Source organism: Muscardinus avellanarius, assembly GCF_963383645.1.
Source record: "Muscardinus avellanarius genome assembly, chromosome: 16".
NCBI classification, from domain to species: domain Eukaryota; kingdom Metazoa; phylum Chordata; class Mammalia; order Rodentia; family Gliridae; genus Muscardinus; species Muscardinus avellanarius.
Window position 1 is genome coordinate 20,575,948 of NC_137802.1, and position 26,098 is coordinate 20,602,045.

Genomic DNA, 26,098 nt, shown 5'->3' on the forward strand with positions numbered 1-26,098 from the left:
GGTTTAAAAGTTGTGTTTGGACTGGGTGTGGTGACACACACCTGTAATCCCAGTACTTGGGAGGCTGACACAGGAGATTTCAGGTTCATAGCCAGTCTCAGCAACTTAATGAGGCCCTCAGAAACTTAGACCCTGTTTCAAAATAAAAAATAAAATAGTGCTAGGGAGGTAGCTCAGAGATAGAGTGACCTGGGTTCAATTCCCAGTACCACACACAAAAAATTTGTGTTTGTATGTTACTATGTGGTCTGATCTCAACTACTGAAGCTGTTTTGCATTCTGGGGTCCTCTGATACCTTGGCAGTCTGGAGGAACTCACATATCCTCAACAATTTTCTCTTCCCAGCTGAATGGACTTGTCTTAAGCCATAGCCTTTTAGGTGGAAGGTCCTGAATGATTCTGTGGGTGGAAAAGCTGAATGCAAGAAAGAGGCCTCTTCAGCCAGGCGTGGTGGCGCAGGCTTGTAATCCTAGCATTTGGGAGGCTGAGACAGGAAGATTGAGGTTCACAGACAGTCTCAGCTATTTAGTGAGGCCCTGTTTCAAAATAAAAAATAAAAAAATAGGGCTGGGGGTGTATCTTGGAGGTAGAATGCCCCTGGGTTCCATCCCCAGTACTACAAAAAAAAAAAAAAAAAAAAAAAGAAAAAAAAAAAGAAAGAGGCCTCTCTCCAAAGGTAGAACTGTGTGTGTGTGTGTCCTATGCACACTACTTCCCAGTGCTGACCACAGTGCCAGGTTCCTCTTTGGTGCTCCATAAATGTTTGTGGAATAGATGAATTTGTGTCACAGAGAATTTTGCCTAGGGTCAGAAGAGGATCCGAATTCAATCCTCCTAACACTCTCCTCTCCTCTCCCCTCCCCTCCTCTTTCTCTTTGGTACTGGGGATGGAATCCAGGAGCAGACTATGTCCGAGCTACACTCCACCCCTATTTTTTATTCTTTATTTTGAAATAGGGTCTCACTGAGTTCCAAGGGGCCTAAGTAGTAGCTGAGGCTGGCTGCTAATCGCGATCCTCCTGTCTCAGCCTCCCAAATGCTGGGATTACAAGCATGCACCACCACACCCAGCTCTCCTAACTCTCTTTAACCTATGATTAATCTGCCTGAGGCTGCCAGATCTCAGGTGAATTGGCCTTTCTTGGCTCGTGTTTCTTCATTTACAAAATTTTAAAAAAAGAGTAATTGTAGCAGGCACAGTGTTGCATGCCTATAAAGCTGGTACTTGGGAGGTAAGATAGGAGGATTGCAGGTTTGAAATCAGCCTCAGCAACTTAACAAGACTCTCAACAACTTAGTAGACTCTTTCAAGAAAAAAAAAAAACAGAGGGAGGCTGGGGGTATAACTCAGAGGTAAAAGGTCTCTGGGTTCAGTTCCCAGTACAAAAAAAGGAGTAATTGTATGATTTCCTGGGGGTGCTTATGAGGATTAACTGGGCATGTGAAGCACATTCTTAGGCACATAGGATGCAAGTAGGCATTAGAATCATGAAGCAACTGAGATGGGTGTGGCGGTGTGGTGTTTTGCCTATATAGAAGGGCAAACAATCCAATCTAAATATATCCTAAAAGCAATATATCTGAGAAATTAAGAATGTGCTATTCTAAGCCGGGCATGGTGGTGCACTCTTGTAATTCCAGTACTTGGGAGACTTGAGACAGGAGGATCTCAGGTTTTGGCCAGCCTCAGCAATTGTGAGGCCCTCTGCAACTTAGTGAGACTCTGTTTCAAAATAAAGAATAAAATAGGGCTGGGGGCGTAGATCAGAGGTAGAATGCCCCTGGGTTGCATCCCCAGTACCACACACACACACACACACACACACACACACACACACACGTGCTATTCTATCAAAGTTTTTACAGATATACCATCTGTAAAAATGTTAACTGTTAACACTTTTACTCTGTGCAGGCAGGAGTTGGTGGTGGGTCTCACAAAGGAGCTGACCATGAACATTAGCCTAACTAACTCTGGGGAGGATTCCTACATGACAAACATGGCTTTGACTTACCCCAGAAACTTACAGTTTAAGAAGATGCAAAAGGTAACTATAACAAACAGCTTTTGAAACATTTTACTTATGTATTTCCCTTGCAACCCTTTACTGGTCCCTCTCATTCCTTCTGGTCTATCTGATAAATGATTAATTAGGAACTAAGCAGGGTGTTGTGGCACACACTTGTAATCCCAGGACTTGGAAGGTTAAGATAGGAGAATCACAGGTTTGAGGCCAGCCTCCGCAACTTGTGAGGCCCTCTGCAACTTAGTGAGACTCTGTTTCAAAATAAAAAATAAAATACTGCTGGGGGTGTAACTCAGAGGTAGAATGTACCTGTGTTCAATCCCCAGTTCCCCCCTCACCCAAACATACAAATTAGGAACTAGATGAGTCCTCTCCAATCCAACCGTATGCTGTGGATCCATTCTCTGCCTTAAATACTTGCGATGATAAAACACACCTGGTTTTAATCCCCAGTAACTAACATACACACTGCCATTTCTCTATGTAATTACTCCTCCCTGTACTCCGTCTTTCTTAACCAGAATTCTGAGAGAGAGAAATGCACCTTTCTGCCTTAAGGCATAGAGAAAGTAAAAATTAGCCTGGACTGGGAAAGTAAAATGCCACCCTACCATCCACCAAGCTGGGACCACATATTTGAAGCCAGCTGCAGAGTTGATAGGAAACAGCCTTTCTCTGAAGGACACCTGCAACTGTGAAGTTTCACAACACTGAGAACTTCTCTAAACTCTTTAGATGGTCAGCTTTTAGGCTTTAAGTTATATCAGTAACTACGAAACCATCTCGCTCTTGCCTGGAGAATCTAAGTTACACTGACAACCAAAAGCAGTTTTAATTTCCAGGTGCGATACAGAGCTTCTGATAAAACATTCCTGGATGTAGCATTCTACATCGATATTTAATCTTTTCCAAGGAAATGGTCCCTGGGACTGCTTCACAGTCCAGCCCTGTTGTTGATTGACCTCTTAGCCCTGTTTGCTTTGAGGCTTTGAAAATGGCTTTATTTACTTTCACCTGAATTCCATCCATTCTGTCTTTTTCTTTGTTGAGTGGCACACATGACAATGAATTTCTCCTCTTTATAATGAGTCAATAAACCTTTCTTGGAATTACAGGTTTGTCTCTAGGGGTCTTAGGCTGTATGTGCTAGGACAGCAACCATTGTATGAAAAAATAAGTTGACCTCACATGGATCTAGTGATATACCCTCTGGGGAGAATTTCTTTCTGTATTCAGAGGGCCCGATGAGGAACCACAGCTGAAAGGCTGCATGCAGGGCTCAAGCCTGAGCTGGCCTTCCACTCCATCTGTGTCTGACATTTGCATTGGTCCATGGCCCATGCCTATGTCTCCTTCTCCAAGAGGACTTTACAGGGTCCTCCAAGTTGCAGGTCGTTGTTTTCCACTACTGCTCTGTGCCTCTCTTGCAGAACCATCTGTATGCTTCTCATTTAAACTCCTCGACTCTTAGCTGGGCGTGGTGGCACACGCTTGTAATCGCAGCATTCGGGAGGCTGAGACAGGAGGACTTGGATTTGTGGACAGCCTCAGCTACTTAGTGAGGCCCATTGCAACTCAGTGAGACCCTGTTTCAAAATAAAGAATAAAAAATAGGACTGGGGGTGTAGCTTGGAGGTAGAATGCCCCTGGGTTCCATCCCCAGTACCACACACACACCCTCAACTCTTAACTGCTGAGGCCTCCTGCCCAGCTTGTGAGGAAGACAGGGAGCAGGTCTGATTTACTGTGCCTCTAGCTTCTATCAAGGTGTCTGGCATGTAGAAAAATAAGTGACTGTTTGATAAACTGGTGTAAGGAGACTGCTTTTTTGCTCCTTAACAAGTTCCTCCTTTTGCATTAATAGCCCTCCTCTCCAAGCATCCAGTGTGATGACCCTAAGCCAGATGCATCCATCCTGGTCATGAACTGCAAGATTGGTCACCCCATATTCAAGAGTTCATCCGTGAGTCTGTCTTGATTGCCTGCTTTTCTCATTGCCTTTAGGAGTGTTGTCTGCATCCGAGCCTCATTTAAACCGTGTGTGTTCTCTATGCTTCCTCTATTGTATAGTTATTCCATAGCAGTGTGTACAGCTGCTCTGTAAAGTGCTTACAGTTTGCTCTGAAAGGAACGATTGATGGGGATGTGTGTATTCCATTATATAGCTATAGACAAAGTGTTGACTCACTCCAGGAAAGCAAAGGAAGGTGGGGGTAAGTATGGAAAGGGCATCAGAACACATTATCTTTGTGCAGTGGGAAATCTCTGCAGTGGTTTGCTCAACTGTAAACGGGGAATAATGCTATCCACTCTGCTTACTCCATTATTTGCATTGTGAGGCTCACATGAAATAGTGGAATTACCTGGGCTACAGAAATGTAAGCTGTTTCCTAGATCTGCTTAGTAGAAAGATGTTCAAGTGGTACAGAGAGGAATCAAGTGACCACCTCTACTTTTAAATATTAGGTAAACATTTCAGTAGTTTGGCAGCTGAAGGAGAATGCCTTTCCAAACAGGACAGCGGACATCACTGTGACCCTCACCAAGTAAGTAGTGGCTGTTCTGCAGCAGACTGGGGCTGTGGCCTTGGAAGAAATGCCCCTTCCCCGTGCACCTTGTGAGCGCTCTGGCCCCCTTACCACCCAGGGGTCCCTGTGACTCCATAGTAATTCCAGTTCTTGGGAGGCTGAGACAAGACTGTGGGCTCAAGACCAGCCTCAGCAATTTAGCAAGACTCTTAGCAACCTAGTGAGATCCTGTTTCAAAAACAAAACACTGGCGTGGTGGCGCACGTTTGTAATCCCCGCGCTTGGGAGGCAGAAACAGGAGGATCGTGCAGGTTCGAAGCCAGCTGGCTTAGGAGACCCTGTTTCCAAAATAAAAATGTAAAATAGGTCTGAGAGTGTAGCCCGGAGGTAGAAGGGCTTCCAGGAACCCCAGTACCACCACCAAAAAAAACAAATGGCTGGGGGTATAACTCAGATGTAGAATGCTTCAGGGCTCAACTTCTAGTGTCAAAAAAAAATTTTTTTTTTTAATATTCTTCCATTTATACAAAGTAAAACTATGGTACAGTCTGGTGGAAAGACCTTTGGGTCCGAGGTCTAGTTTTGGCTTAACTTTGGATTAACACTGTTGTTTGAAAAGCCTCGTTTAGTGGCAGGGTGTGGTATGGTGTTGGGAGGGGTTCTCTGGTATGATTCTGTTCCTCGATGGCAGTGTTTGGAGACATCTTTGATCACCATGAAGTGCTACTGGCATCTAATGGTCAGTCAGGGATGCTGCTAAATATTATGCAATATATATGACAACTCTGACAGGATAATCTGGCCTCAAATGTCAAGTGTTGAGGCTGAGAATTTTCTTTTTTTTTTTGTGGTGCTGAGGATTGAACCCAAGGGTGTTTTACATTGAGCTATACCCCAAACCCTTTTTTATCTATTTTATTTTGAAACAGGTTTTTTTTCTTGTTTTGGTGGTACCAGGGTTTCTGGAAACCCTTCTACCTCCGGGCTACACTTCCAGACCTATTTATTTATATTTTTAATTTGGAAACAGGGTCTCTTAAGCCAGTGAACCTGGCTTCAAACCTGCGCGATTCTCCTGTCTCCACCTCCCAAGCGCGGGGACTACAAGCGTGCACCACCATGCCCAGCTGGTTTTTTTCTTTTTCTTTTTTGCGGGTTTGGGGATGGAACCCAGAGGCATTTGACCTCTGAGCTACACCCCCTGCCCATTTTTTTTATTCTTTGTTTTGAAACAGGGTCTCACCGAGTTGCAGAGGGCCTCACTAAGTAGCTGAGGCTGTCCGTGAACCGCGATCCTCCCGTCTCAGCCTCCCGAATGCTGGGATTACAAGCGTGCGCCACCATGCCCGGCCAGTTTTTTTCTTTTTAATTTTGAAATTAGGTAGGTTGCTATGGTCTGAGTTGCTGAGGCTCATCTTGAACATCCTCCTGTTTCAGCTTCCCAAGTATTGGGATTACAGGCTTGGGCCACCATTCCCTGATGAGGAATCCTTTTTAAACCATTATCTAAGTATGGTCTTTTAGTGATTCTTTTGTAGTTGCATCTCCAGCTTTTCATACTTGATGCTCCCTTCCTCTCCCCATGACCCTGGGAAGCCATGGTAGGGAAGCAACTGTTATATATAACACATCTGTGCTGTGAACTAACACTCTTATTCCCAGTTCCAATCAAAGGTCTTTGGCCAGAGAGTCCCACCGCCTTCATTTCAGGCATGCTTTTACTGCAGTCCTTGCCAAGTAAGTAAACCTTTGTGACTGCCACACACAAAGGACAGCTGTAGGCATTCTCCCTTGTGGATGGAACTAGGAGACAGGGTGGATGTGAACATTGTCCTGAGAGGGCACTAACATTTGGGTTTAGAAATCCCACAGTGGTCCTCAAAGGAAAAGCAGCACCAATCAGTCTTGCTACAAAAGGGAACTGAAGTGATAGTATGGAGGGAAGAGAGGGGCTTAGGGATAAGGAGGGAGAAAAGTAAGGCCACCCGGAGGAGTGGTAATTAGAAAACGAGTCAGCCTACCTATAAAGAATGTGAATATTCTATCTCTTCTCGACTGCCCTACATCATTTTTCATTTGACCTCCAGCTTCGATTCCAATACCGTCTATTCTAATGTATCCTACTGAAACTATTTAGGTTTTTTCAATATGAGGTGACCTGAGACCTAACATATGTCTTCTCAATTACAGACCATCAGTGATATACATGAACACAAGCCAGGTGCTTTCTGACCACAAGGAATTCTTCTTCAATGTAAGTGTGTAAGGTTTATATTGCAAAGCTCAGGTGGCAAAGCAACATGAGCTTTGACTTTCTGTTCTGATTTTATTTGGCAGATACATGGGGAAAATCTCTTTGGAGCTGAATTCATCTTGCAAATTTGCATTCCAATCAAATTACAAGGTCTCCAGATTGTAAGAGTGAAGAACTTGACAAAGACTCAGGTACTCAAAAGCAATTCTTACCATAATCACATCTCTTTCCAGCATGATTGTAGACTCTTCAAGGTATAAAAACTAAGAGCTTTGGAACAGAAGTAAAAAGACCAAGTTAGTTAATCATGGAGAAACAGGAGCCCTGAGCAGGACAGGAACAGGAACAGGAGTGCCTCCCAAATCCTAGTCAGGACCTGCATGAAATGGTGGCCTGCACTCATGCACACCATCCTGTCCACGGAGGAGCACCTGCACCAACCTTTCCTCCACGTATTCGTAGAGTAGCACACAGGTGGTCCAAAAGTACACTTGAAGCCGGGTGTAGTGGTGCACGCTTGTCCCAGCATTTGGGAGGCTGAGACTGGAGGATCACAATTCGCGGACAGCCTCAGCTACTTAGTGAGGCCCTCTGCAACTTAGAGAGACCCTGTTTCAGAATAAAGAATAAATAGGGCAGGGGGTGTAGCTCGGTGGTCGAATGCCCCTGGGCTCCAGCTCCAGACCCGCAAAGAAAAAAAAGGTACACTTGAATATTCTGGTGTGTGTTATATTCCAAAGCTATGAGAGATGGCCACATGGCCCAGATGTGGTCAGAATATCAACCATTTATGTCTTAAAGCAGCATTTCCGTTTCCCCCTCCTTGAAAAGGAAGCGAGAATTGTTATTAATGGTTAAGGAGACATTTACTTTCCCTTAGAAAGTTTATAAATTCTGCTTTTATATGATTAGCTTGATAAACATGTAACATTCCTCACACTTCCCCTTACAAATTGCCTATCTTCCTTCCCTCTCTCTCTCTCTCTCTCTCTCTCTCTCTCTCTCTCTCTCTCTCTCTCGTCTTTTTATTGGTCTCTGCTTTACTATAACCTCTTTGCTTTCCAATTGATTACTCATCTGTAGTCTGGCTCCCAAAGCCAGACTTAATACCCAAAATGAGAGGCTCTAATCAGTTTAACAGCTGAGGCCTGGGCTCTCTTGATTTTTTTAACCTCAGGCTATACAAAGTGTTATGGCTCAACAACAAAAATATGGAATTTATAGAATATACTCTGTTGACAATTAGAGGATTTATAAGCTATAAACACTGTTCTCACATGTAGTTTATTTTTAGGAACATTTGTCAACAGCTTATTTAGTCATTTCAACAAATATTTCAGTTTCCGCTTGAAAACACAATACTCATTTGAAAGGCTGACTGGTAACATGTAAGAATGAGAATTCTGTCTCTGCCCTGCTCTGGGGATGGAGACAAAACAGCATCAGAGGTTTCCAGGCCAGTGCCTTCTCATTTTGGCTCACTTAAATAGACTGTGTTGGCAGAGCAGGTCAGTGGCAGAGCTGAAGTTCAGCACTGTGCTATGGAAATGCTTGATCTTTTTCTTTATTTGCTTCATGGCAGGGGTGTTACATTTAGATTTAAAGGACATTTGATTCAGAATTTTGTCTGTGAGGTAATGTAGCCAGAGCACATTATTGTAAGGATGATATTCACCCCAGCAGTTGTTGTTCTCCTTCCTCATGAGTCTGTAGATCTCAAACTGATAGTCACCTTCACCCGTAAATAGGTCATCATCCCTGGAAATGTCACAGAAAACCACAATCCCATCCCGCTCCAAGCGAGAGAGGGTGTAGTCAATGATGTTGGCTTGAAGGCCACAGGTGGGAATAGTGCTTGTCTTCCCATTGAGGGTGTAGTGGAGCTCCTTGAGGTTGGTTTTCTTTAAGAGCACATTCCCCCAGTGTAAGTCTCGGTGCTCAAAGTGCAGAGATGCTTCTGCCACTGCGAGGGATGCTGTGACTTGGTGTAGAATACTCTTTGCAGTAGCAATGGAGGACAACTTTGATTTCATTTGCTCTAAGTCGACCCCACCAAACTCAAATTCTAGAACAACAAAGAGCTGGTCTTCTTCAAAAAAGTCAGGCCGGTCATTTGCAGACCCTTTAGTTGAGTTATAGTGGTCCCAGGCTTTGAGGAGCAAGGGAGGGTAAGAACCTTGAACACAGCACACTGAGTTCAGTCCAATAAAGCCTTCTGTGCGGTTACACACCTCATCAGACAAGAGGCTCAACTCTTTGGAAATGATGATCTCTGGAAGTATTTCCTCAAAAGTTTTCTGATGACAACCATTAACTAACGCTGATCCTTCAATAGCAATGATTTTTAGGGCTACAGGTGAATTATCAACAATTGTTTGAAAGACTTCACCAAACACCCCTTCTCCAATTTTTTCAACACATCCCAGTCTTTCTGTTGAAAGGTAACAGCTAAAGGGGATAGGACCTTCCTGATTGCATTCCCCATAAACCTTTTCAGCATCAGATGCCTTTTTGTCTGCAACAGGTAGAGTCTTTAAGGGGCTTAGCAAATGCATTGAGGAGGAGTGCCAAGGGGACAAAGAATTATTTATTCTGTTCACGACAAAAGGATTTGAATATTCTGATATGAGGGACCCAGAGAGGGAACTTTCAAGGGTATAGTTGCTGCATACTTCTGAAACATCAGTCACAATTTTTTTCTTGTGGAAACTGAAAGAGGCCCTGGCTTTGGTCCAAGAACAGGCCTGTAAATGAGTCCGATCCTGAGAAAGAAATGAATCTTTTCTTATCTTTTGGCTCTTTTTAAGTGGGTGGCAACAGCGGACAGAGGTTTCCAATGATTTCTGATGTTTCCTCTTCCCGCTCCGCCCACTTTTCTCGGGCCCTGGTATAATACGGCCCTCACCCTCATAGTCTCTCAGGGTGGCCCCTCGACACCCAGTCTTTTGACAAGAGTCCTGGCCTGTGGCCCTTTTCCTACCTGTGCTTGATAGACCTGGGCTTTCCAGTCTGTTTCCGGTCACTTGCCTTTCACCACAGGAATGTTTCGTATTCTTCCCATCTGTCCCAAACTCGGACTCCTCAGGGCTTCCTGAGTCCACGAGGTTCGAGCGAGAGGGCCTGAGGCTGGCACGAGCTCGGAGGACCATCCCCGTGAACCTGCTTCCTTCGGGTGCTGTCTCCTGGGGCCAGGGGAGAGATGCCGGGTCCAGGGTGTCCGCCAGCGAGTGGAAGCCGCTGGGGGCTGCTGCGGAGGCTGCGTCCGGGGAGGCGGGGAGGCCGGGGGGGACGACGCTGTCCCCCGACGCGGCCGGCCCGCGGCAAGACGAGGCCGGCGAGCTGAACAGGGAGGCGCTGGTGCCCAGCTCGGAGCAGTCCGGGGGCCGGCCGCACGCGCCGCCGTCGGGGCTGAGGCGGCCCGCGCTGGAGCCGGGGAAGGGCGGCGGCGGCAGCGGGCAGCAGGGCGTGCTGCACGTCTGCGGGGGCCGAGCCCGCGGCCGCAGGCGTCTGGGGGTCGCGCTCGGGGCCGGCGGCGACCCGGGGCCCCGGCGGCCAGGGCGCGGCGGCAGTCGGCGGACCGGGCTGCCCGGGAAGTCGGGGTCGGCGGGGTCGTCGGACGCGAAGGACCGCGAGGGGCCGCCGCTGCTGGCGTCGCTGCTGAAAGAGCGCTTCGGGTCCTGCGGCGGGAACCACGGCGCCGCCGCCCGGCGCAGCCGCTGGCGCTGCCGCGGCCGCCCGCCGCCCGCCGCCCCGTACGTCCGGAAGAGCCGGGTCCCGGGTGCCGCCATGGCCGACGCCCGCCAAGGTTCAAACGCAAACGCCGCGAGACTTCCGCGCCGCGGGGTCCTCGCCCGCCGGGTCCTAGCGCCGCCGGGTCCTCGCCCGCCGGGTCCTAGCGCCGCCGGGTCCTCGCCCGCCGGGTCCTAGCGCCGCCGGGTCCTAGCGCCGCGGGGTCCTCGCCCGCCGGGTCCTCGCCCGCCGGGTCCTAGCGCCGCCGAGTCCTCGCCCGCCGGGTCCTAGCGCCGCGGGGTCCTCGCCCGCCGGGTCCTAGCGCCGCCGGGTCCTAGCGCCGGCCGCGCGCCCTCCGGCCTCCCGGGCGCGGGGCGGGCCGTCCGGACGCTGCTTTTGCTCTGGGTGTCGCAAGAATGGCTTTCGTTTCAGGCCCACACAGTGTGCAGCCGGAGTCAGGCGTGTGCTCCCGGCAGCGATGCGTTTCAGGTGAGCGCGGCCTCCACGGGCGGTGGGAGAGGCCGGGATGTTCCTCTCTGGTGCTCCCCACACCGTCAAGCTTGCAATGGTTGGGGGCATTACGTGGACCAAAATGAGCGCTCAAACTGCTTACATCCTCTATTGTGGGACCTTAAGGCGCCCCGTCCCCTGCCGGGCCTAGGGGGGACACACTTGTAATCCCAATACTTGAGAGGCTGAGACAGGAGAACCGCAGGTTCGAGGACAGCCTCAGTAAATTAGCGAGACTCCCAGCCACCTAGCAAGACCTCGGTTTTTTTGTTTTGTTTTGTTTTCTGTTGTCCGGGTCTGAGGATAGAACCCAGGGACATTCTACCTCTGAGCTACACCCCCTGTCCTATTTATTTATTTATTTATTTATTTATTTATTTATTTATTTATTTATTTTTGAAACCGGGTCTCACTGAGTTGCAGAGGGCCTCACTAAGAGCTGAGGCTATCCACGAACCGCGATCCTCCTGTCTCAGCCTCCAGAATGCTGGGATTACAAGCACACACCATCAAGCCCGGCTCGTTTTAAAAAATAAAAAGGGTTGGGAGTGTAGCTCTGAGGTAAATGCCTCTGGGTTCAATCCCCAGTAACAGAAAACAAACAACAAAACACCCAGCTCTGTATCCTGTTAAAAATGTTATCCTTTCTATGTCAAGAGATTAAGCTAACTAGACTTTGCTTTTTCAGCACGTGGAAGAATGGCATTCAGTGACCTGCGCCATCACATCGGATAAAGAAAATGTAACCGTGACTGCAGAGATCTGCTTGGATCATGCTCAGCAGGTATAGGAGACTGAAATGCTGCACCTCTGATTATCCGACTCTAGGGCATTTCCCCACCATCACGGCATGTGAAATGTAACCGGTCCAAAACAGCCTGCTTCTTAGCCAGGCTCAGGGACTACCCTTACCAGTTCCATACTCGAGATACTGGGAATGACCTGCGACTCCTCCCCTTCTTACATCCGAATATCTATTCCAGCAGCAAGCCTTGACATTCTGCCCAAGAATATATCTTAAATCCATTGACTTGTCTACACCTCTGTTGCTACTGTTGTAATTGGGCCACCATCTCTTGCCAGGGTATTGCAGTAACCGGGGGCCTGCTCTCTTTGCTTCTGCATTTCCCATACCTTCTATAAATAATTCTTCACTCAACAGCTAACAATTTTCTAAAAGCAAACATTAGACTGTGCCACTCTCCTGCTCATAAAAGGGTATGTGTTGTGTGAACACACTTAGACTATAATCCATACTTTTTTTCATGTCCCACAAGGCACTGCATGATCTGGTCTTGGCTTAGTTCTTCAACTTTATTGCCTCGCACTCATTTCTTTTCCCCTGTCTCTTTTCTCTTTTCCTTCCTTCCTTTTGTGTGTGGTACTGGAGATGGAACCCAGGGGCATCCTACCCCTTAGTTATACCCTAGGTTGCTAAGAGTCTCATTGTATTGCTGAGGCTGTCCTCAAACCTGGGACCCTCTCGTCTCAGCCTCCCAAGTATAGGCATGGGCCACCACACCTGGCGCTTACAACCCAGCTATTCTTTCTTATAGCCCAGCAATAAGTCCTGTCTTTTCTTTTAACCTGCCAACAAGTAATACTCTGGTCACAGAATCTTCATACTTACTGTTTCTTTGCATAACAGCCTTCTTCCCCTAAGCCTTCATTTTGGGTGGTTTATTCTTATATTTAGCACATGGGTTACTTTCTTAGATAGGCTTTCCTTGATTCTAAAGTGGGAACTAGCTGGGCATGGTGGCGCACACCTGTAATTTCAGTACTTGGGAGGCTGAGACAGGAGGATCATAGGTTTGAGGACAGCTTCAGCAACATAGATATCCTCTCAGCAACCTAGCAACACCTGGATTTTTGTTGTTGTTGTTGTTATTGTTTCTTTTAGGTTTTTTTTTTTTTTTGTGGTTCTGGGGTTGGAACCCAGGAGCTTTCTATCTCTGGGCTATACTCCCAGACCTATTTTCTGCTTTATTTGGAAACAGGGTCTCACTAAGTAGCTGAGGCTGGCTTTGAACCTGTGCGATCCTCCTGTCTCAGCCTCCCAAGCACAGGGATTACGAGCGTGAGCTACCACGCCCGGCCACAAGACCCTGTTCTGAAAACAAAAAAATAAAAAGGCCTGGAGGGATAGCTCAGCGGTAGAATGCCCCTGGGTTCAATCCTCAGCACCAGAAGAAAAATATATAAAGTGGAAACTAAGCCAGGTGCCTATAATCCCGTGTTTGGGAGGCTGCTCTAGAAGAATGGCAGATTCATAGCTGCTCTTAGCAGCTTATTGAAGCTCTCCCCAACTTAGTGAGACTCTGTTTCCAAATAAAAAATAAAATAGGTCTGGGCGTGTAGCCCAGAGATAGAATGCCCCTAGGTTCAATCCCCAGTACAACACACATACACAAAAGTGGGAACTGGTGATCCAGATGAGAGTGCTGATGTCTAAACTGAAAAAAATAAAAATAAAAAAAAATAGCAATGAGGGTGGAGAAAAAAGGAGCAGGTGCAAGAGAGAAACTTTAAAAAAAAAAAAGAATTGTCAACAACTGACTTAGAGTGGGGACTGTGGCGTGAGATCAAGGGTAAGGGAAAAGGAGTTGAAGAGTAACTACAGATTTCCTGCCTGGAACTGTGTGGGTGCCGGATGTTGATGAGGCTAAGGAATACTGGAGAAGGGTTGTTTAAAGGAAGAGGTGGTGAGTGTTGTCCAGAGCAGTCTATGTCTAAAATATATTTTGTATGGGCCGGGCATGGTGGCACACGCTTGTAATCCCAATACTTGGGAAGCTGAGACAGGAGGAATGGGGTTTACGGACAGTCTCAGCTACCTAGTGAGGCCCTTTGCAATGTAGTGAGACCCTGTTTCAAAATAAAGAATAAAAAAATTGGGCTGGGGATCTAGCTCGGAGGTAAATAAATGAATAAATTTTCTCTTTCTTCTTCCCCCGTCTAATAGTTACTAAGAGAAGTAACTGAGCTGCAGATCCTTGGTGAAATATCTTTTAATAAGTCTCTGTATGAAGGGCTGAATGCTGAGAACCACAGAACTAAGGTAATTCCTGCGTGTGCGCGCGCCCTCTCCCTCTCCCTCTCCCTCTCCCTCTCCTTCTCCCTCTCCCTCTCCCTCTCCCTCTTCCTCTCCCCTCCCTCTCTCTCTCCCTCTCCCTCTCCCTCTCCCTCTTCCTCTCCCCTCCCTCTCCCTCTCCCTCTCCCTCTCCCTCTCTCTTCCGGTACTGGGGATGGAACCCAGGGGCATTCTACCTCTGAGCTACAGCCCCAGCCCTATTTTTTATTCTTTATTTTGAAGCAGGGTCTCACTAAATTGCAGAGGGCTTCACTTAGTGGCTGAGGCTGGCTGTGAGCCTGCAATCCTCTTGTCTCAGCCTCCCAAGTACTGGGATTACAAATGTGGGCCACCACACCCAGCCAATCCCTGGGTATTTTCTGTGTAGTGTCCTGGGAAACTGTCTCACCTTTGATCCCTGGCACAGACACCCTCCTGCAGTCTTCTTCCCATTTTTTTTTTTTTTTTTTTTGGTGGTACTGGGGTTCCTGGAAGCCCTTCTACCTCCGGGCTACACTCCCACGGGCTACACTCCCAGACCTATTTTTACATTTTTTAATTTGGAAACAGGGTCTCCTAAGCCAGCGCGCGGCTGGCTTCGAACCTGCGCGATCCTCCTGTCTCTGCCTCCCAAGCGTGGGGATGACAAGTGTGCGCCACCATGCCCGGCCTCTCTTCCCATTTTTAGTCCTCTCTCTTCTGATGTATTGGCTGCCTTTGTGATCTTGAGTGACTCAGCCTCTGCTTCAGCTTTTCACCTATTAAATATGGCAGTTGAATAAGAGCTCTAAGCTGAAGATATCCAAGTTGAAATAACTAGTCTATAATCAATAGCAGTATTATCCCTTCACTTGAAAATATGTTGACTTTAAAATTTTTTCCTAGGTGAGTTGTTTTTTGCATACATTAACTGTCTTTTTAGTGTGCAGTATCAGTGTTCAGTTACAGTATTAAACAGTTATGCTACTCAGGACTGCTTAATTCTTTTATAAGACTTAGATTAAGAGCCAGGCGTGATGACACATGCCTGTAATCCTAGTACTTGAGAGGCTGAGACAGGAGGATCACAGGCTTGAGGCCAGCCTCAGCAATTTAGCAAGACCATCAACGACCTAGCCAGACTGTTTCAAAATAAAAAATAAAAAGGACTGGAGCTATGGTTTGGAGGTAGAATGCCTCAGGGTCAATCCCCAGTAAAACACAAAAACACGCACATGTGTACATAGACACATACACACACACTGTCAGAACAGATTTGGAAAGGACTTAGAGGTCATGTAAAATATGTGCTGGGTGTGGTGTCGCACTCCTGTAATCCCAATACTTGGGAGGCTGAGACAGGAGGACTGCAGGTTCGAGGACAGCCTCAGTAAATAGTGAGACTCTTATCAACCTAGTGAAACCTTTCCAAATATCCAAATAATAAATAAAATCAGTCTGGGGTATAGCTTGAAGGTAGAATCCTCTGGGTTCAATCTTCAGTACCAAAAAAAAAAAAAAAAAAAAAAAAAAGATACAAGCACGAGGTTCTAGGGCATATAGTGGAGGGCATGGCTGGATCTACATAGAATCTTTATTTTCTGTCTCTGAAGCCATGGGACTCTCTTCCAAACTGTTTAAAAACTGTTTAATACCAGATCACCCTCCTGAAATACCAGATCACCCTCCTGAAATACCAGATCACCCTCCTGAAAGACCTGGCTCTTCTAGATGAGACCGCAGTGGCTGACAGGTTGCTGTAAGGTGACTTTCGGCCATCTCAAATGCTGCGTCAGGGACAGTCAGCTTTTGGCTTCACCGTCTCACCCTTGATGGATGCCCAGGATGTGGCCAAGTCTTCACATTTTGCTCTTTAAAAGAACATGTAGAAAGCCGGGGGCGTGGTGGCACGTGCTTGTAATCCCAGTACTGGGGAGGCTGAGACTGGAGGATCCGGGTTCATGACCAGCTTCAGATACGTAGTGAGGACCTCCAAAACTTAGTGAGACCCTGTTTAAAAATAAAGAATTAAAATTGGGTGGGATGTAGCTCTGAGGTAGAATGCCCCTGGGTTTCATCCCCAGTACCACATTAAAAAAAAAAAAAAAAAAAAAAAAAGAACACGTGGAACGTCTCCTCCATTGCCTTACCTGATTTATTGGATGTCCTCTTTCTCTCATCTAGCTCACGGTCATCTTCCTGACAGACAAGGAGTACCATTTTTTGCCGCTTGTCATTGGAAGCAGCCTTGGTGGCCTTCTGGTTTTGGTCGTGATTGTAGTCGTCCTGTTCAAGGTCAGTTCTCAGCATGTTTATAAGGCGAGAGAGGACCAGCTCTAGCACTGGGCATGGCACCCCGAGTATGCCCGTCCCCTACTTCCTACTTACACCAGCTACTCTGACTTGGGGCCACTTGTCCCTCTTGCTTCAGCCACACAACTGAATAAGCCAGTTTCTATCTGAAAAAAAAATAAAATCTAAATGAAGTATTAGAGAGAGAGAGAGAGAGAGAGAGAGAGAGAGAGAGAGAGAGAGAGGTTTTCCTAAAACAGATGTGATTTTTGTTTCCCTTTTAAAATCTTTCCTTTTCAGCCTGGCGTGGTGGCGCACGCTTGTAATCCCTGAGCTTGGGAAGCTGAGACAGGAGGATCATGCAGGTTTGAAGCCAGCCTCAGCTACTGAGTGAGGCTCTCAGCAACTTAGTGAGACCCTGTTTCCAAATAAAATATAAAATGGGTCTGGAAGTATAGCCCAGAGGTAGAAAGCCTCTGGGTTCCATCCCCAGTACTACCAAAATAAATAAATAAATAAATAAATAAATAAATAAATATATAAAATCTTTCCTTTTCTAAGTGTCTAGACTCTTTTACTGCTACTCAAGAACCCCTGCTCAGCTGAGTGTGGTGGCACAAGCCTATAATCCTAATACTTAGGAGTCTGAGACAGGGGGATTCCAGGTTTGAGGGCATCCTCAGCAACTCAGCAAGATCCTGTTTCAAAATAAAAAGTAACAGCCGAGTGTGGTGATGCATTCTTGAAATATCAATACTTGGGAGGCTGAGACAGGAGGATTGAGAGTTCGTGGCCAGCCTCAGCTACTTAGTGAGGCCCTGTTTCAAAATAAATAATAAAAATAAAATAGAAATAGGGCTGGAGCCAATTACAAATTCTTGTAATCCCAGCATTTGGGAGGCTGAGATAGGATTGTGGTTTGTGGACAGCCTCAGCTACTTAGGCCCTTTGCAACTCAGTGAGACCCTGTTTCAAAATAAAGAATAAAAAAAAAGGCTGGGGTGTAGCTTGAAGGTAGAATACCCCTGGGTTCCATCCCCAGGACTGAAAAAAAAACAAAAAGCCTACTCTGGCCTGTACCCCTCTCCTCTCCATCCCTGTATCTTACTCTTTCCTCCAGACACGTTGCAGGTTCTCTACTTGTTCACAGGCCAGTCCCCTCGCCACGAGTGCCCATCCCTTCAAAACTTGGCCCAAATACTCCTGGGTCCTCTGTACTGGCTGTGTGTTTCTTCTGGAAACCTGTCCATGTGGCAGTTGTCACACAATACTTAATCCCCTTCCTACTAGATTCTGAGCCTCTTGATGCAGGAGACTATACTCAATCTCTTTCTATCCTCAGCAGGGTAGGCTGTATATTCCTACAGAAATAAGATTTAAGTCTACTACAGCCCAAACTACTGTTTTATAGAATTAGTTAAGAAAATGATTTGAGAAGTCTGGGGTTCAGAGGAAGGTGAGAGTCAGCTGTGAGGGGCAGTGAGCACCAGGGAAGGCAGTGTTGAAGGGCCGGAAAGGACTGACTCAAAGGGAGACTCCGGAAGGGGAATGGATGGGGGAAGAAACAGAAACACAAAAAGCAGAGGAGTTTAGGGGCTATTCAGGCAACAACTAGAATGATAGATAGTTTAGGCCTATAATTGGGTCTCTCTTCCCCCTTTGTTTTTATATATATATATATTTTTATTGGTGCATTGTATTTATACATCTCCCCCTTTGTTTTAGTGTGGCTTTTTTAAAAGAAAATATCAACTGAACTTGGAGAGTATAAAGAAGGCCCAGCTGAAATCAGACAATCTGCTCACAGAAGAAAATTAGAACCTGTTTCCTCAATCATTGGGAAAGAACCAACTAGTCCTTGGCTTTCTAGAGACTTGGTATTGTACTGGGTACTTTTTCCTTAGGGTGGTCTAGCAGCATTGAACAAATTGTACAATTAAAGTTTTAATCATCCATTGTCCCAAAAGTGTATGTGAATTGTGCAAAGAGTAAACTTGGGAATCATTTCTTATTAAATAAAATAGAACTTTTCTTAACAATAGTGCAAATATTCCGTATGATTTGCAATACATTTTCTCATCTGATAGGCAAGTGGTCATTCTTATTTTTAAAAAATATTGTGTTCTTGTAGGTAAATCTTAATGTGCTGGTATTGGGAAACATCTTTGGTACTAATTTCAGAAATGCCTTTGGCACTAATTTCAATATGTATTGACTTCAAATACTTTGGCATTAATTTTAAAATATAGAAAGTAGTCAGAGCTTGGGTGTTAGAGGTAGCCCAGGGCCTTTGCATTCTTAAAACAAGTTTTACATAATAAATAATCTCTAGTACAAGCTAAAATTCCCCAAGGATGTGGGAGGATGCCACAAGCCTTCAAGAGATCCCCGACTTCAATAATCAATTAACACATTTGGGGCATAACAAAAGGCTTGGGTCTGTATCAGAGACAGGGTGGGCCTACAGGAAGAAATCATCACATCAAAGACTTACCCTGAGGGATCTATACCTATGTCAAGTCAGGAAGATGATTGGTTAAGCAAAGATACGAGATAAAAATCTTTATAAAAACTGTTCAGTATTCAAAACCCCAGTAACTTATTTTCAGCTTACTCCATTACCTCCCTCATGTAGTGCTTTAACTTCTGTCCCTTCTTTTTGTTTTTGTAATAATAAAATTGCTTAAGCTTACAGCAGAAGACTTCAGGCTATTCTTTTCTACAGATAGCTAAATACAAGAACCCACAGCTACATCTCACATTGGTACAGTTTTGCTGTCCCACCATAACAGTTTTTGGTGCCCAACAACATAGGGCACCATAACATTAGTATCAGTTTTACAGATTTTCAAAAGAACCTGGTGAAAGCGGGTAGCGGGGGCTCTGCATTTCTGCAGAGGCTGAGCTTGCAGCCTCAGGCATCTAGGGCTCAGGACTCGCTGTGTCTCAGACATCCTTTGGCTAGGACCCATGTCTATAATCCCAGTACTGAGAGATTGAGGCAGGAGGATCACAGGTTCAAGGACAGCCTCAGCAATTAGTGAGACTCTCATCAACCTAAGAGACCCAGTTTCAAATAAAAATAAAATAGGGCTGGGGCTGTAGGTCAGAGGTGAAATGCCCCTGGGTTCAGTCCCCAGTGCCACACACACACAAAAGGGATGGGAGTGGGGGGTTGGAGGTGTAGCTTGGAGATAGAACACCTCTGGGTTCAATCTGCAATACAGTACACACAGGAAAAAAGATGGCTAGTACCAGGGTCTTCTGACATTTTTGTTACATCTTATACCCTTTTGGCAGTTGAGTGATCCCTTTTCAGGTCCCCCCCCCAAACACTGTATTATGAAAATGTTCAAACACATAGAAAAGTTGAATTTTACAGTGAATATCTGTCTACTCACCACCTAGTTTCTTTCATTAACATTTTGCTTTGCTTGCTTTCTCACTTATTTTCTCACCTATCCATCTGTTAGCTTGTTTATAAGTATATAAAAGTTTACAAAGAGCCATTATATTGATATTTGTTTGTTTATTTGTGTTGGGGATTGAATCCAGGGCCTTGTGCATGCTAGGGAAATGCTCTACCACTGAGCTACATTGTCAATTCTATTTGTTTCTTTATTAGTGCATTAAAACAACAGATCTATTCAAAATATTTCAAAATAGTGATGAGCTTAAAAGTACTTAGAGATACCTGTAGTAGCTATACTATAATGGGAAATATCATTTCTCTTGGTATCCAGGTTCCATGTACTGCTAAATACTACCTTATTTCTGTGATTGTTGGCTACATTCATAATTGAAGGAAATGCTAGATTGTAGTCAAATGTCCAATGTCATTGTAGTCATCCTTTTAGATGGGTACATTTTTTTTCATCCAACCTCACATCCCTCCCTTCCTGTATGCTCTGGGTCCATTTAGGAAAGCCTGTGATTTGCGGGGCTAGGGATGTGGCTCAGTGCTTGCGGAGCAGAGTGAGGCCCTGGGTTCCACCCCAGCACCACAGTAAAACAAACAAACATAAAAAAGCTGTGTATTACATAGGCTTTGTACTTTTGCAGCCAGTCTTCACAGGTGGTGTTGACTCTGTTTTATGAAATGAGGAAACAATTTGCCCAAGGCCATGGGGCTAGCTAGCATATGGCAGAGGTTCCAGCCTGAGGTTTTTGGATCCCAAGTCTAATGCTTTTTCCACAGCAAGGCGTGGGTGACAGCCCCAGGGTGCAGTGGTGCTTGTCAGGCTTGGGTGTGTGGAAGAATGACTTGTGGCGCTAACTGCTCAGGTTCTTTGCCCCACCTGGAAGGCTCTGAAGCTCTCTTGGCCTGGGTTGGGCATCAGCTCTCTTGGCACAGGCTCCAGGTGATCTTGATGTAAGAGCCACATTCTCTGAGACTCTGGTTGTGAGGCCAGTTTGTGCAGCTGGTTGCACTTTGTCGGTGCTTGGCACTCAGCATAGACTTGTGGAGTCTGACGTATCCCTTGATTTGAAGCTGAGGTAGGAGGATCACAAGTTTGAGGCTATTCTGAGCAATGTAGCAAGACCCTGTCTCAAAAAGGGGTGGGAGAGCTGGGCGTGGTGGCGCACGCTTGTAATCCCAGTACTTGGGGCTAAGACAGGAGGATCGCAGGTTCCAGGCCAGCCTCAGCTACTTAGTGAGGTCCTCCACAACTTAGTGAGAGCCTGTTTCAAAATAAAGAATAAAAAATAGGGCTGGCTGGGGGTGTGGCTCGGAGGTCGAATGACCCTGGGTTCAACCTCTAGCACCACAAAAAAAAAAAAAAAGAAAAAGGAAAGAGGAAGAAAGAGGAAGGAAAGAAGGAAGGAAGGAAGGAAGGAAAAAAGGAAGGAAGGAAGGAAGGACGGACTGGGAATAGAGCTCAGTGGTAGAGTACCCCATGGTTTCAGTCCTGAGTACCACACACACAGTACCCAACCATGATGGCAAGAGAGCAAGCAATGAGCTCTGAATTGCGTGGAGCTGTCCTGTGGGAGTTTAGAGAAGGAGACAGGACCTCAAGGCAGTTGATAGGTTTCTCCAGAGGCCTGGAGTTGGAAAATAAAGGACATGTATGCTAATTTGGCTGACACCAAGTGTGTGTCATGGGGAATGTGAGGCTAGAAAGGGAGGTGGGGATGGGATTGTATTAGAATCGACATAAGCCCATATAGTGGCACGTGCCTGTGATCCCAGTTTTGGGGAGGCTGAGTTAGGAGGATGGCAGGTTTGAGGGCAAACTCAGCAAGTAGTGAGACTTTAAGCAACTTGGCGAGACCCTGCTTTAAAATAAAAATAAAGTAGGGCTGGGGGTATAAGTCAGCGGCAGAATGCCCCTGGGTTCAGTCCAGGGCCAGCAACACACACACACACACACACACACACACACAGACACACACACACACAAGCAGACCCTACATAAGGATTGTGTGCGAGGAACTATGTGAAACCACAGACATTGATGTTTTATGTGAGGATTTCATGCGCATTTCTTTTTGTCTTCTTTTGGGGGGAGCAATACTGGGAATTGAACCCAAGGACATTGTATGTCAGACCTACATCCCTAGCCTATTTATTTATTTATTTATTTTTGAAAAATTAAATCTATTTTATTGTCCATTATTTATTATTTATTTAGCTGAAGATTGAACCCAGGGTACTCTACCTCCGAGCTATATTCCTAGTCCTACTCTATTTTTTCTTTCTTTCTTTCTTTCTTTCTTTCTTTTTTTTTTTTTTTTGGTGTGGTACTGGGGTTCCTGGAAACCCTTCTACCTCTGGGCTACACTCCCAGACCCATTTTTATATTTTTATTTGAAACAGGGTCTCTTAAGCCAGCAAGGCTGGCTTTGAACCTGCGCGATCCTCCTGTCTCCGTCTCCCAAGTGTGGGGATTACAAGTGTGCACCACCACGCCCGGCTATTTTTTCTATTTTGAAATAGGGTCTTGCTTTGTTGCTGAGAACTGTCTTTATTTTGTTGCTGAGGCTGTCTTTGAACCTTTGATCTTACTGTCTCAACCTCCCAAGTACTGGGATTATAGGTGTGTGCCACCACACTCGACCAGTAGAGTTTTTCATCAAATCAGATATTAGGCGCTAAGTAGTTAATACCAACCCATTAGTTGAGATGGGCCAGGAGAGCTGCTTATGGATGATGCAGGAATGCTTGCCAGAGAAGAGCTTCCTTTTTCTGGTTTGCTGTGTTAAAGCAACATTAATTATTCACCGGCTGGTTTTTACATGGATCAGAAGTATCTATTAGTGGAATGTGTTTGTCCTAGCAGGACCGCCTGGAGCAAAGGGGAAATTAAAGGACCAGTTGCCTTGTAAAGCCCTTGGCAAGACCTCTGCTGTGGCTGCCCGTGCTTGTCTGCCATCCAGGACACCCAGGGCTGTGAAGGAAGCCAGGGTCATCTCGTAATGACCTCTGGTGCTCTAGGACAGACTCAAGTCTCCTACCTCCGGATCTTTGCTCTCTTTTGGGTGGGAAGTGGAGTCCACTGTATGTAACACCTGAATATCCACTCCAAGAAGTCTATTATTTTGTGGGATTTGTGTTTTATTTCTATTTTGTTTCCTTTAATCTCATGGTGACTAATTTTTTAGCTTGTTAGCCTCTCAGCCTAAAGGGAAGTCTTCATCTCACCCTCCCTCAGGCTGAGGAGAATGGGGAACCCCTGTGTCTTTGGAGGCTGCAAGGATGACCAAGTGATACCTCCCAGCCAGTGATGGAAATACAGTGATGCTCTTGGCCACTCTCCTGTGGCCACCCACTGGCAGCCAGCCCCTGGAAGCCGCTTCTGCTCATGTCCTAGAGAAAGGACCTTTTCTGATTGAGGGGTAATTCTGCCTTTGAAAGGCCCATCTGATCACACTGGACTTTCTCCTTTGTACTCATGGAAGAAGGCTGGAATCAGAGACAGAAGGTCTTTCCCCAGCACATTTCCTTGGAGTGGGAGAGGGTCCTGTCAGAGGACCCACATGGTTTTAACTGGAGGCCATCCCAGTTTGCTGCTCTGATTAAGAGCAGAACAAGAAAGTCCTGGGAATGGGTCTAAACCACACAAAATAATAGGCTTAATAGATGATTGTAAGTCTTAGGAACAATTGAGATGATAATAAAAAGAAAAGGACCCTTTAGAAATCTATCTTATAATTCCCCATCATTTCACTGCATGTACGTGTGTGTGTGTGTGTGTGTGTGTGTGTGTGTGTGTGCGCGCGCATGTGTGTGTGTGTGTCCTTTTTTTGTTTTGTTTTGAAATAGGGTCTTTAAGCCAGGCCTGGTGGTGCACGCTTACAATCCCAGCATTTGGGAGGCTGAGACAAGAGGATCACGGTTCGCAGACAGCCTCAGCTACTTAGTGAAGCCCTTTGCAACTCATTGAGACCCTGTTTCAAAATAAAGAATAAAAAAATAGGGCTTGGAGTGTAGCTCAGAGGTAGAATGCCCCTGGGTTCCATCCCCAGTACAAAAAAAAAAAAAAAAAAAAAAAAAGCTGGGCGTGGTTGCGCACGCTTGTAATTTGGGAAATTACAAGCATTTGGGAAGCTGAGACCAGAAGATCGCGGTTCGCGGACAGCCTCAGCTACTTAGTGAGGACTTCTGCAACTCGGTGAGACCCGGTTTCAAAATAAAGAATAAAAAATAGGGCAGGGAGTGTAGCTTGGAGGTCGAATGCCCCTGGGTTCCATATCCAGACCTGCAGAAAAAAAAAAAAAAAAGTCTTCATAGGCTGCTGGGAGTCTCACCGTTATCACTAAGTTGAGGCTGGTGGTCTTGAACCTGTGATCCTCCTGTCCCAGCCTCCCAAGTACTGGCATGTGCCACCATGCCCGATAACATGTACCTTAAGTCATCTAAGGGAGCCTTGTGAAGAAATTGAGACTGGTCACTCGCTGCTAGTCCCTTTATTTCATGTGGACAGCTCTCATGATATACACTTGGGGAAAGGAGGGGGGGTGTTGAAGCAGGAAGGTGCTATGACTACTTTGAACATTAGCCATGCACCCCTTCCCCCTGAAGTTTAAAGGCTTGTCTTTGGTCCTTGGCATGCCGTGACGGTGCAGGGCAGAGGTATGCGCTAACACTAAATGTCCTCTGGAAGAAGCCACAGTCCTCAGAGCCTAGAGTCCTGAGGGATGGCCAGGGAGACCCCACATCCTGGTGTTAGCAAGTGTGAAGGGGCTTTGCGGTGACCTCCCTGGCGGGCTCTAGAGAGGCAGGTGAGGTGATGTACACACTGTAAGTCACCGTGCTTGAGGCAACAGAGAAGACCACTCATTTCTCCGGCCACAGAGCCTCGCTGCCTGGATCCATTTGTGGCACAGATGCTCGCTAGGTATGGTCATGGACACACCTAATTTCTTAGGCCAAGTCAGGGTGGTAACAGTGCCAGCCACAAAGGTAGTTGTGAGGACTGAGCCTTCCATGTGAAGCAGGGGGTCAGAGGTGTTTGCTGATCTGGCTGATATATATATATATATAATATATATATCACATATATGATATATATTATATAATATTATATATTATATATAATGTATATTATATAATAATATATATTATAATGTATTATATATTATGGTGCTGGGAATTGAACCCAGGGGAGCTCCACCTCTGAGCTCCACCCCCAGCTCTATTTTTATTCATTTATTTTGTGTGGTGCTGGGGATGGAACCCAGGGGCATTCTACCTCTGAGCTACACCCCCAGCCCTTTTAATTTTTTATTCTGAAACAGGGCCTTTGCTAAGTTGCTAAGGCTGGCCTGGAATCTGTGGTCCAGGCATATGCTGCTGCAAATGTAAAAAGCAAAGGGGAGCTTTGTTCCTATTTTTCCAGATGCTGGGGAGGATCCAGGAGAATCACTGGAGCCCAGCTTGGGCAACATAGTGAGACCATGTCTCCAAAAAAAAAAAAAAAAAAAAAAAGCACAGCTCTCTGTATAATAATGAATGTTAAGCCTGAACTTTGCCAGGGTAGTAAACTGGCCCCAGCTACCTGAAGATACAATGTGCAGAGTATAGCTTGCACTTGTTTTTACATGATTTTTTTTTGCATGATTTTAACTATGGCCCACAGGAAGAAATATATTCCATACCATAAAGTCAAATGCAGACATACTCACTCTCCCCTCCCCCACCCTGCTGTTCAGGTTCACCATTGTGAGGGGCACAGTCCCAGCGGCCTGGGTTAGATATCTCTTGCTCCGGGGACCATACTCTCTCCAAGCATATTTTCTGACATGGGCCTTGGTTGCCTGTGTTTCCCATCCCAACCTACTGGCATTGCTCCTGTTGACAACGGACTCCCTGGGAGTGTGGGATTTCATCCCTGCAACAGCAGGCCCAGGAGGGACACCCACTTGATGGCAGCAGACAGGGCAGACTGGATCTCCCAGCCTGTGTGTCCAGGAGCAGCCCTCCAGACAGCGGGCACGGTTCGCCTCCCAGGAGGTCCTGGGAATGATACGTGCCTGTCCCGTGTGCCTGTGAGTGTTCCTTCTCAGCTCTCACCTCCACTTCTTGTGCTCCTCTGCCCTGCCTCAGTTTCCCCACCTATGCAATGGGGGAGAGAACCCTTGGGGATTCTTTCTGGAAGGAGTAAAAGGGAGGGTTTACCTCAAAGGTGCCCTTCCCTCTTTCATATCCTTGACTGTACATTCCTGCCCAGCGGTCAGCAGCTGGGCAGCCGCACAGCGATC

At 46.2% G+C, this 26,098-nt stretch overlaps 2 protein-coding genes across 2 annotated transcripts in view; one reads left to right on the forward strand and one right to left on the reverse strand.

Moving 5' to 3' along the window:
- ITGAE (integrin subunit alpha E) overlaps positions 1-18,211 on the forward strand; it is a gene marked incomplete at both ends in the record, with an annotated part of 86,929 nt that extends 68,718 nt beyond the window's left edge. Inside the window, 11 exons of the mRNA XM_080713980.1 lie at positions 1,917-2,049; positions 3,893-3,991; positions 4,495-4,574; positions 6,219-6,293; positions 6,747-6,810; positions 6,894-7,001; positions 10,972-11,028; positions 11,738-11,833; positions 14,015-14,110; positions 16,286-16,396; positions 18,119-18,211. Coding sequence (XP_080570106.1) covers positions 1,917-2,049; positions 3,893-3,991; positions 4,495-4,574; positions 6,219-6,293; positions 6,747-6,810; positions 6,894-7,001; positions 10,972-11,028; positions 11,738-11,833; positions 14,015-14,110; positions 16,286-16,396; positions 18,119-18,211 — 1,012 coding nt within the window. The remainder of the gene's footprint in view (positions 1-1,916; positions 2,050-3,892; positions 3,992-4,494; positions 4,575-6,218; positions 6,294-6,746; positions 6,811-6,893; positions 7,002-10,971; positions 11,029-11,737; positions 11,834-14,014; positions 14,111-16,285; positions 16,397-18,118) is intronic.
- On the reverse strand, positions 8,289-10,598 carry HASPIN (histone H3 associated protein kinase; the record flags this gene model as incomplete). Its single annotated transcript, XM_080713007.1, has 1 exon — positions 8,289-10,598. The coding sequence occupies one exon, from the start codon at positions 10,596-10,598 to the stop codon at positions 8,289-8,291; it is 2,310 nt and encodes a 769-aa protein (XP_080569133.1).
- Positions 18,212-26,098: the final 7,887 nt, after the last annotated feature.